Source organism: Calliopsis andreniformis, chromosome 1 (assembly GCF_051401765.1).
Source record: "Calliopsis andreniformis isolate RMS-2024a chromosome 1, iyCalAndr_principal, whole genome shotgun sequence".
Lineage (NCBI taxonomy): Eukaryota > Metazoa > Arthropoda > Insecta > Hymenoptera > Andrenidae > Calliopsis > Calliopsis andreniformis.
This window is the reverse complement of record NC_135062.1, coordinates 10,345,362-10,357,214: the sequence shown is the minus strand read 5'-3', so window position 1 is coordinate 10,357,214 and position 11,853 is coordinate 10,345,362. Positions and strand designations below refer to the sequence as shown.

The window sequence follows — 11,853 nt, the reverse complement described above, 5'->3', positions numbered from 1 at the left end:
ATAGCATGCAGTGAATATATTGTTACGCACCAAGGAGGAATATAGCGATGAGAAGTTTCTTTACATCTGTTAAAAAGAATTCGGCCGAGTTTACGCGAAGCTAGAAAAATCTTTCGCCTCTTTACCTTGACCGAACAAAGAGCCCTTTTCGTGAAAGAAGTTTCACGTAGAAGGCAGCGGAAGAATTTTTATCGAGCAGCTGCAACCTGTAGCGTTCGTGCACGCGAGCGTTCGCTTGTGTTAGTGTCAGCTGCCTCGATGGTGGGGGTAACATAGTAGTTTGATGCGCGATATGATGGGAATTTGACTGCCTACGACGGGTTTTTTCTAAAACGAGGTTGCGAACGCCTCGCGGTAGAGACACGAGGCTCCGCGTGAAAAGAGAAAGCAAATCCGAAAGATAGTCGTTTCCTTGTTGCAAAAATATCGTTTCCCGAAATCTCGAGGACAGTATTAACAATGGCACAAGTGGAGATTGAGGTTGACGGCGATATACAAACGCCACAGCAAAAGCAAAAATCTGGCAATGGGTAAATGACGAAACATGAATTTAATAGTCGAAAACAAAACTTCATGCAGTTATTGCCTAATTTATAAAGAAAAGTCATGATAGTCTTGCCTTGCCTGATATTGTTAATGATGGAAAATGTCTCCTTTTCTTTGGCTTGTCAATAGCTCCTAAAACTGTCATCACATCTGGAATCCTAATTTTATTTGCTGTCACAGTTTCTATTTCCTGTGCACTTGTCAACAAGACATTTTGTATTCAGGACATATGGAAAATGTCTAAAAGGTTATTAATGTGTTAAGAAAAGCAGGTCTTGATTTTTCGTTGTTCTTTGAGCAGATTTTGCTCATTAATTGTTATATGAGGGACTATTATAGCAAATAATAGTCTCAAAAAGTAGTAAATGTTATAGGATCTTATAGTATAAGCCAAGGGAAAGGAATAAGTCTACATTTTTTTTATAATAAACATATTTTATTATTTAGGCTTGAATTTCTACAGATACCTCAACTTTCATTGAGTCATATAGGGTATCCACAAGCTCACGAATGGATTGAACACAGAAAAGCTAATATTAGACCTTGGTCTTTGTTTCTCAATACAAGCAATATTAGACCTCCACCCAGTTTACCAAGATTAAGTAAAAGGGTTGTGAGAAACATTGAATACTTCCAGAGCAACTATTTATTTGTATTTATTGGACTAGTTATATATTGTTTGTAAGAATTCTATTACTCTTTCTTTTTATAAACATGAAGTAATTTTACTTGTATAATAACGTTGATTAAATAATAGGATTACGTCACCTCTGTTGTTGATTGCCGTTGGTGCTTCCCTGGGAACTTGTTATAAAGTTTCACAGCGTCATGCAAAACAGGAGCTCATGCTCTTGAACCATAAACTGACATTAGCTCAAGTGTATTCTTTAGTTGGAATCTGTTCTCTGCCAATATTTTATCTAGTAGGTGCTGGTGCAGCTCTCTTCTGGGTACTTGGTAAATAAAAGAAATACAATAGTATTAAAAATTTTGTTTGCATTCTAAAATATTGGCATACTACATAGTACAACTTTTATTTTCAGGAGTATCATGGTTTCTAATTACTCTACATGCAGCTTTCTACAATATTGACTCTGTACTCTGCCCAGGAGAAGATGAACTCAATTCTCTGGTCATGCAAGAAGTATGATCTGACTGGAATAATTGGACATAATAGAAAATATATGATATAATAACTAAAAAAAATATAAAGACTCTTGCAAAAAATGCAATCAAAGTTTTATATAATGTATAAATAATGTAATATATTCTGTTTATATGAATTTTCATTGAGATCTTTGTAAGATACAATTTATTACTAGTATATAAGAATAATAAATATAATACTAATTTTCATGTATATTTTAGAGTAAAAAGATCTTAATGTTGCGAAATCTGTCTCATAACACCAAAGAAAAATTTTATACTCCATATGAAATAAATTCAAACCTGTAATAAAAAATTAAAACATTGAAATGTTAACATTGATTTTACTTATGCCAATAAAAGGGTACTAATACGTTCACTGTGAAGCCAGATATACGTAAATACCTTTTTTTAAATAGCTTTAAGGGAGTACACCACTTTGGTGGTCTAGAAAAAATATTTCAAAACCGATAGGGTGGTATAACCCCTTTAAACGAACAGTTTATATTTCATAATAATTTTTTATCTTACAAAACTGTTTAATATTTATTTACTAGATGTAAAGTGTTCTTTATTACTTGTTGAAACTGTTTGTGTCACAAGTGAACACTTCTATTATAGTGCCAATTTATATTGACCGCGTGATGGTTTAGCACATTATTGGGCTCTTTGTATAGCAACGCGACTCATGCATACATGACGTATCCGTAGTATTACACATTTCTTTGCTTGCACTATGAACTTAGTATGGTAGCATACGTCATGTGCTTAAAAATATTGTAAATTAAATGAGTTAATTAAACACACAACAAACATTGTGTAAAAAGAGAAAGGTTAAATCCGTGTGCACGATGGAATTACATATCGCCGCAGATGCACAATTTCCTGCTCCATATCTTAACAGCATCCGGAACTGAAAAAACCTCGATGGAAATGTTACGAGAATTCTGTAAGAATATTGCACATTTTAATTATCGCTTCCAATGTAATCAATTTAATAAAAATTGTGGTTCCATGTAAAAAATTACAAAACGAAATATTGATCTTATTATTTAATTTTATTTCACGCTTAAAGTTGCTGTTTCATTTACCTTCTTTGATAATAGTATGACTATGATTGTTGAATAGTTGTTTTATTGTATTACTTGTTTTTTAAGAAACTATAGCGTAGAGTATTGGTTAAAATGTATTTGTAGAAGATATTTATGCTACAGTATTTGGCATAAGTACATGAGTTTCTTTTATCTGGCTTGCTAGTTGCATGCTGTACATGTTTAATTTAAATAAGTAGGATTTGAATTTGAGTCTGATCAATTGAATTCGAAATGGAAGAGGACGATGAAGAGGTTTCTGTACCTTGGATACGAAGGTGTAAAAGTGAAACACCTAAACCAAGCCGTTATCAATCAGTACAAAGTCATTTGAACTCTGGTTCCGCACAAACATTGTATCAAAGTGTTCGTAATACATTGTACAACAATGTCGAAAGTATGAGTAGCTTAAACAGTATGCATAGTGCAATCTCTATGGAAGATATTCAGCAGAGAAGCAGCGATGATCTGTCAACCATTAATGCTACCACTGAAACAGTCATTGATGGCAGTTGTACAGATTTGAGACAAAATAGAAGAGGTTCAAGATCTGTAAGTTTAATTATATAAAATGATTTTGAATAATATGATACTATTGATTACACATTATTAATTACGTTTTCCCATAGGCATCAAATTATGGAACAGCGTTCAGTTTATATTTTCGAGATGAAATTCGTACAATTGACTTTATCATTGTCTGGGATGAATATGATGCAGGAGCACAAACATACCGTAGCACTGAATATAGACGTGTAAGTAAGTCTATAATTAAGTGATTTTGTTCTGTTTAATAATATTTTTCACTTTGTAGGTGTTTGAAAAGAATTTGGAAAAAGAAGGTTTAGAATTAGAATATGAGCAAGCTGAACCAAATGGTCTACATTTTATAAAGATTCATGCTCCACGAGAAGTACTAAGACGGTACGCTGAAATATTGAAACTCAGACTACCAATGAAAGAATTACCTGGTCTAATAATTCCCGAAAATCGTAGCAACACGTTAATCAATGAAGTTAATTCGATGTTTAAAAGAATTATGAAAAAATATTATGTTGACCAAACCATTTTTCCAACATTGAAACACAATTTCACGGCAGTTTACAGCCGTGATAAGGAATATTTGTTTGACTTAGAGTCGCCCAATTTTTTCACTGCCGCAACACGTGCCAGAATTGTACAGTTCATCTTAGATAGAACCAGATTTACTGAATCTCAGAACGACGATTTTGCATTTGGAATAGAAAGATTGATATCAGACAGAGCTTATATTGCCGCATATCCACTTCACGATGTAAGCCGCATTTTGCTTTTTTCAACATTTTTTAACTCAAATATGATTTTAATAAAAAATTTTTATTTTACTGTTAACTAAAGATAAAATTTCACGAAATGTGTACAATTTTCTACTAGTATCTGCATTTTCGTTTTAAATTATGCACAAGGCTATATTCATGGAAAAGGTTCTCATGGTTATTAAGGGACAGGGATGCGCCTGAAACTATACCATTGCTTTCCGTTTTCCCATCGTATACCTTTGCTCACACCCTCCAAACAGCTGATTATCTATTGTGCGTTTTCGTAGGAGGATATATAATAATTTAGCACCGCCTTGCCTCTCCACTTCGAATATAACCACCTTGCTTGACTTCGCATTGAACAAAACACAGCTTATAGGATTTTCGTGTCATGCCCTAATCCGCTTTCGACTATCTATTGAGATAAGAAGGGGACAGTTATCAACCCAAAATACTCAGGTATGGCTATTCAATATGGCCACCCGGGCTTTTATTGCCCCCTTTCGAAAGTCCTGTATTACAGATACGGATGACAATAATACTTTACCTGGACATGTAATCTTTCCTTAAATTCACCCTGTTTTACAGGCATAAAGTTATAAAAATTAACATCTTTAAGAATTGTCTTATCTACATTCTTACACGCTTACTTATATATTATTTTAGAGTTCTTTATACCTCAAGAAGGTCCTAAGGAATTATTTGAAACATAACTTGAAAACCATTAATTTTAGTATCACATAAAACATTGTACATTATGCCTATAGTCACTGTGTACATATTTATCGTTATCAGCAAGAAAAATCTTCCCCCTTAATTACTCCGCCTTATTATTTACCACGAAGAAAGAGTGTCATAAAAGTGATTCCCTTCTTTTAGGGGTTGTTTGGAATGGTTTAAATAGAGCAATAAGCTCGCGCCTTCGTAAGCCATCCTTTGCATTGTGTCCAAACCCTCTTAATATTCCTCATGCCCTCTATACCTGAATGGTTATATAGCAAGGCGTATTGTTAATATACTATCATTTTAATTTTATGGCAAAGGGTTTAAATTTGTTTTAGGCATAAAACTTAAAGCTGAGAAAACAGTATTTCAACGCTTTAAATCATCATTTACAAATTTAACAATTAAACTAACCGAAAGGAAATACCATTACTTAAACACTTTAACAATTATTAACATTCAAATTTATAAGAACCTATTTTTGAATATAATATTTCTTCTTGTTTATTTTTAGGGTGATCTACAAACACCAGATTGTATGAGATACCTTTTATACACTGAATGGGCAAGCTTGAAGAAATGTCTACATTATCAGCCCTTGGATTACATTAAAGAATACTTTGGAGTAAAAATCGGTCTTTACTTCGCCTGGCTAGGTTTTTACACGCATATGCTGATACCGGCCAGTGTAGTTGGCCTTTTGTGTTTCATATATAGTTGCGCAACTTTGTACTCTAACGAACCAAGCGAAGATATTTGCAATGGTAACGGTACCATTAACATGTGCCCGTTGTGTGATCATATCTGTGGATATTGGGATCTGAAGGAAACATGCTTACACGCGAGAATTACTTATTTATTTGATAATCCGTCTACTGTATTTTTTTCTATATTTATGTCGTTATGGGGTACGTAATATGAACAATGATAACTCTATAACAAATATAGCGTAATAGGAATTAGGATAAATTACTAACGATAAATTTCTTTCGCTAGCAACATTATTTTTGGAATTATGGAAAAGATATTCAGCAGAAATAACTCACAGATGGGACTTGACTGGTTTAGATGCTCAAGAGGAACATCCTCGGCCCCAGTACTTAGCACGCTTAGCGCACATAAAAAAGAAATCTCTTAACATCATAACAAATACAGAAGAACCAAAGGTTCCGTTCTGGAAAATGAGGGTACCTGCCACGATTCTCAGCTTTTCTGTTGTTTTATTATTGGTACGTTTATTTTAAGTATGAGCAGCATGAGAATTAAATCATAACCATAGTGTCCTTTAATTGCATTTCACGTTACAGATCGCAATTGCAATGGCCGCTGTGTTAGGCGTTGTTCTCTATAGGATGTCCGTTTTAACCGCATTAAGCGTTTATGGTCATCCTATGGTAACAAGCTACGCGATACTTTTTACTACAGCCACTGCAGCTAGTATTAATTTATGCTGCATTATTGTATTCAATTGGATCTACGTTTGGTTGGCTGAATATTTGACAGAAATCGAACTTCAGCGAACTCAAACCGAATTCGATGATAGTTTAACATTAAAAATTTATCTACTCGAATTTGTGAACTACTATGCGTCCATATTTTACATAGCATTTTTCAAGGGAAAGTTTGTTGGCTATCCAGGAAATTATAAACGTTTCTTTGAATACCGTCAAGAAGAATGTGGTCCTGGTGGCTGTCTCATGGAATTGTGTATACAATTAAGTATTATCATGGTTGGAAAACAAGCCATGAATACAATATTAGAAATGCTCTTCCCGTTATTTTATAAGTGGTTAAATACTTTGAAAGTACACGTTGGAATGCAAACCGAAGATGGAAAAAAGAAAGCCACTACTAGAAAATATCTCCAATGGATTAAAGATTACAAATTGGTGGAATGGGGCCCAAGAAGTTTGTTTCCAGAGTATTTAGAAATGATATTACAATACGGATTTGTTACTATATTCGTTGCTGCATTTCCATTAGCGCCCTTTTTTGCATTGTTGAATAACGTCTTTGAAATGCGACTGGATGCAAAAAAATTATTAATAATGTACCGAAGGCCAGTTGGACAACGTGTTATAGATATAGGTATATGGTATCGTATTCTCGATTCCATTTCTAAACTATCTGTCATAACTAATGCATTCATCATAGCTTTTACGTCAAATTTCATACCAAGATTAGTTTATAGGATAACGGTCTCTGACAATTATTCTCTGGAAGGTTTCCTAGAGCACTCTCTTTCGAAATTTAATACAAGCGATCTAAAAAATGGTACTCAGCCGTTACACGAACAAGTAGAAATATGTAGATACCCAGATTACAGGGAACCTCCTGATTCGCCGAATAAATACCAATACACGATCATGTTTTGGCACGTATTAGCTGCTAGACTAGCTTTTATTGTCGTATTTGAGAATATCGTTGCTCTGGTAATGATACTCGTGCGATGGTGCATTCCCGATATGAATCCAAAGTTACGTGATAGAATTCGGCGTGAAGCGTATATAACTAATGAAATAATTATCCAACAAGAAGCGCTTCGCGCTTGTGGGAGGCCTACTGGCGAAATAGAAGTCCATGAACATTATAACGAAAGTACAAATCGTTGGAACAGAGTCATGAGGAATAGTTTATCGAATTCTGAATTTGATTTAGAGATCCATGGAAGCCCTGTGTCCCCCTCTAATACACACTCACGAGTTGGTCCACCTGCGTCGTGACAAACGCAAAATAATATCGTTTAATGGATATAATATGTATATGGGCTCGGAAACTGTGATGCTAGTCACAAAAATATGTGTCAATTATTATTAATTCTCTATCAAAGTATAATTGAAGAACTCATTTGAAAAGTGTGAGAAAAGTTAAGCACTATTAACAGTAGTACTAACAACAAAAAAAATAAAAAAGACAGCATTAATCAATTTTGTTTGTGTTAGTGTCGCTAATTGACCAAGATTATATATTTAAAAAGGAGGAAGTATTCTCATTCTACAAAGCTTTAATCTTTCATGACAGAAGACTATATGAATCATATGATATCCCTTAAATAAGTCAGAATGAAAAGATGCAACAAGATATGTCAAATAATTTAAATGGAAAGAATATATGTGCCTATACGAAAACATTCATGTGAAAATTATTGCATTTTCTATCAATTGTAGAAACTAAGTTCTCATAAAAAATAGAAAACTGAAGATTATTATTATTATTGTTACAATTATATACATATATAAATTATATTATTTATATATACTCTTCTATAGTGTAAATTTACTATATTGATTGAAAGTTTAATTGTATGAATAGATTTATAAGTCTTCCTCTTTTTAAAGTTCCTGTAAGTAATAATGTTATTATACGGGACTGTTTCTCAAAGGTGAACTTAATGGATTATATTCCTCTATGGACTATTACTAAGACAAAATCTAATTATTCTCTTTCTTTTATATCATAGTAATATATATTTCTGCTCATAGCATAATCTACCTCTATTACACATAAACTATGAAAGTTTCTACTGTATGATTTTTGCAAAATATATTATACATTTTCAAATATTTACAGCAAAGGAATACATTTTGGTGTATTCTGCTACAAAGTCCAATTGACAGTGATAACATGCAATGTATGCAATTAATGTATATTTATTCTATTTGTATGTTTTATCAAATGTTATGTTTTATAATATAAATTATAAGAAAGTTATATGTATACTGCGAAATAAAACTTATAGCTGTAATATTAATATGTTGTAAAAGTTACTCAACACTGATTGATTGTTTCAAAAAAAATCAAAATATGCAAGATCTACCTCATCTAATTTTTTATTTCTTTCATAAATTTTAAAGATAAGGTGATAAAATTTGAATTGTATATTTAAAAAAGGATGGAAAATCAACGCACATTTTTCACGAAAACGGCCCGGGTTAGGTGAAAATCTGAATCTTTGGCTGTTCTTACGTTCAATAGTACAAATGCATTTTTGAATTGTTACGTACTATTACGTACCAGTGCTAACAAAAACTAAATTACGTTACATTAACAAAAGCGCAGCACCGCAGAGGGCATTGTCGCTGCACCGGTGATGGCAATGCCGAACCGCTTGTCACAGTCCCCAATCATCCCGAATATTTGATTTGAAAAATTTACATTTTTTTCAATTGACAAATATTGAAGATTCTTGACAAAATTTGGTACAATATTTTAATGTAATTCCTTGTTATAGTGACCAAAATTAATTACGATAAAAATGGGAACGGTTTACGCAAAGGTAAGCACTTATTATTAGGAAGCATGGTATAACCTAGAAATAAGACTATTAATTTACTGCATGAGTAATTTCTAATAATAATTCGTTATACTGTTCTCCTTTACTTAGAAGTTATATTAAGTTTCTGTTTTTTGGCTCTGATCTTTTAACACGTCAGTTTATGTATATTGTACATTTTCCATGACTTAGTCTTCTTTACTTATCATGTACTTTTTAATAACTTCTTACATGTTTTATTTTTTTTTAGGAAGCGAATACATTTCGAAACGTAAATCAAGGTTTAAATGAAAACATTCCTAAGGAAGGATATGAACCTACAATGAACAGTGACACTGTAAATGAATTATATATTTTACAGTTAAAAGCATTACATTTTCCTAAATCGTGATCATTCAATTTTTTTTACTTTCAGCCTTCATCTTTTAATAAGAACAGAGATTTATTTCAAAAAGATGAGCCTACAGATATTAAATCCATCAATTTGCAAGCATTAAAGGTAAATTATGATTTAAATAAGTATAACAAATTTGAATCATTTGTGAAATAGATTTTAAAAGAATACTTATTTTATGTAGGTAAGAGTGGATAAAATCCATATAGATGGGCTCATAAGAACAAAAGATGATATTGTAAAAGCCCAGGTGCAAGATCTCTTCAAGGCTCAGGATTATCATGATGTTATCATACGTGCCTATAAAGTAAAGGGAAAGCTAGAGTCTATAGGATGCTTCAGGAGTATTGGAATTTACATTGATACCAGTCAAGGGCCTCATGCCACTCCTGATGGTGTTGAAGTGGGTCTATATAATTACACACTAATTCAACAAAAAATAAATAATTTCTCAGGTTTAATTCCTTTCAGTTCATTGACATACACTTTATTGAAAAATTAACAGGATGTTCCTCTAAGAAACATTCAATTATACTCTTTTTTTGTTCAGGTTACCTTTACTGTACGTGAAATGAGACGTCTAACAGGTCATATTAATACTATGGTTGGAAACAATGAAGGCTCTGTTACTATTGGAGCTAAAGCACCCAATTTATTTGGACGAGGAGAACGTCTTCAAATGGAATACTCGCATGGTACAAAAAGCTCCACTAATATAAATATATCTGCTGTTAAACCCTTTGTTGACAGCTGGCTTCACACAGTGTATGTAAATTCTTTTCTATTTCCACAATTTAGCGAATTTATTACTTACATTTTTTATTTTCTCCATAGTGTAACTGGCAGTGTGTTCAATACATCCAGCGATTTCCCATGGTCTGGTTACAATCAACGTGACCAAGGTTTCTTAATAGATATTGCACTTAATCCAGATGGGGCAGGTATATTGAAGCATAATCTACAGTATGAAGCTACATGTAGGAAAATTAGTTTTACCAAACAAACGTCTTTCTTCGTTCGCGAACAGTGCGGTCCAAGTTTGAAATCCGCACTAAAACACATCTGTTCTATCGATAAAAGAAATTCGTTAATATTCCCCACTACGGGAAGCCTTGTACAGTTTTCAACGGAAGTGGCTGGCCTCGGTGGAGATATCGGCTTTGTGAAAAATGAACTTATTATGCAAACTAATTGGACACCCCACGAATATCTTGCAAGTATCATTCAATTCAAAAATCAAATTAGGCTTCTTAATTATAATTACAAATCATATTATTATGAAGATTTCATCAGACCTTCCAGCTGGGTCTTCAATCTGGATTGCTTCGAGGGATTAGCAACGATATGAAAATAAACATTATCGATCAGTTCTTTTTGGGTGGACCAATGAATTTGAGAGGATTCGATATGAGAGGCTGTGGACCTCGTTCAGAGGGTAATTCGATAGGTGGCGATGCATATTGGGCGGCTGCATTTCATTTGTACACGCCACTGCCATTCAGACCTGGTCGCCACGGCCTTGGTGATTTATTCAGGTTACATGGTTTCATCAACGGTGGAAATGTTTCCAATTTTACATTCAAATTCAGTAAGCAATTTTCTGATGTATAATTAGTTCCTTAATATATTAAAAAGAGAAGATGATCATATAAGGAATGCGAGAAGACAAATAAAAACTTGGATTATTTTCAGCTAACGATTACAAGGAAAACATGAAGATCTTCACGGAAAACGTTCGGTGTTCAGTCGGTGGTGGTATTGCAATGAAACTTGGAAACGCCGCAAGAATCGAACTAAACTTAGTTATGCCATTGTTATTCCTAAGAAGCGATATACTGCAACAATTCCAATTTGGCATTGGTCTGCAGTACTTGTAAACATATTTTCTGTTTTGGAGTAGTAAATTCTACAAATTGTATTATTTTTTATGTCCCTGATTTGTATTGACAAATAAATCATCTTATATTGTAAATTTATTCTGCCAAAACTATGCGCTTAAATGTTATTAAAAGTATTCGTTTAACGAAACGTTTAAAATAAAGGCTAGTACAAATTGTTTAAGTATCTGATGTTCTTCTTTTTGTATAGTTTTCTTTCCAATCTCCGTATAACTCACGTTCACTCAAATTTAAACTAAAATAAATGTGTGCAAATATATTCGTCGGTTTTCATCAGTCGCAATATCAAATGGATTTCTGCTAAAAAATGAAAAGTTTCATCAGTAAGCGTATGAATCAACCCATTTAATACCTCTAAACAATTATGTAATTTAATTTTCATCTGTTCTGTATTTGACATTCATTTCTCATCAATTAATCTACCCCAAATGTACAGTCAAATTATAGTAAACTAAATTTGCAAGTCGTTTTCGGAAAGCAACGC

At 33.0% G+C, this 11,853-nt stretch overlaps 3 protein-coding genes across 4 annotated transcripts; all 3 read left to right on the top strand.

The window, feature by feature from the left end:
* The first annotated feature begins 284 nt into the window (after window positions 1-284).
* Window positions 285-1,852, top strand: LOC143178560 (prenylated Rab acceptor protein 1-like). Its single transcript, XM_076377291.1, has 4 exons — window positions 285-530; window positions 994-1,227; window positions 1,304-1,503; window positions 1,590-1,852. The coding sequence occupies exons 1-4, from the start codon at window positions 460-462 to the stop codon at window positions 1,694-1,696; spliced, it is 612 nt and encodes a 203-aa protein (XP_076233406.1). The 5' UTR covers window positions 285-459; the 3' UTR covers window positions 1,697-1,852.
* Window positions 1,853-2,121: 269 nt separating this feature from the next.
* On the top strand, window positions 2,122-8,088 carry Subdued (anoctamin 1). Its single transcript, XM_076377279.1, has 7 exons — window positions 2,122-2,641; window positions 2,984-3,335; window positions 3,413-3,538; window positions 3,598-4,077; window positions 5,319-5,712; window positions 5,801-6,033; window positions 6,112-8,088. Exons 2-7 carry the CDS (start codon window positions 3,018-3,020, stop codon window positions 7,525-7,527), a joined length of 2,967 nt encoding a protein of 988 aa, XP_076233394.1. The 5' UTR covers window positions 2,122-2,641; window positions 2,984-3,017; the 3' UTR covers window positions 7,528-8,088.
* An 815-nt stretch (window positions 8,089-8,903) lies between these two features.
* LOC143188176 (sorting and assembly machinery component 50 homolog B) lies at window positions 8,904-11,535 on the top strand. Of its 2 annotated transcripts, none has more exons than XM_076392277.1 (8): window positions 8,904-9,080; window positions 9,328-9,414; window positions 9,511-9,576; window positions 9,656-9,874; window positions 10,022-10,236; window positions 10,306-10,684; window positions 10,765-11,059; window positions 11,164-11,535. In XM_076392277.1, the coding sequence occupies exons 1-8, from the start codon at window positions 9,060-9,062 to the stop codon at window positions 11,346-11,348; spliced, it is 1,467 nt and encodes a 488-aa protein (XP_076248392.1). In that variant the 5' UTR covers window positions 8,904-9,059; the 3' UTR covers window positions 11,349-11,535. The 2 variants fall into 2 exon arrangements, with proteins under 2 accessions (XP_076248392.1, XP_076248382.1); XM_076392267.1 differs by having other exon boundaries at window positions 9,493-9,576.
* Window positions 11,536-11,853: the final 318 nt, after the last annotated feature.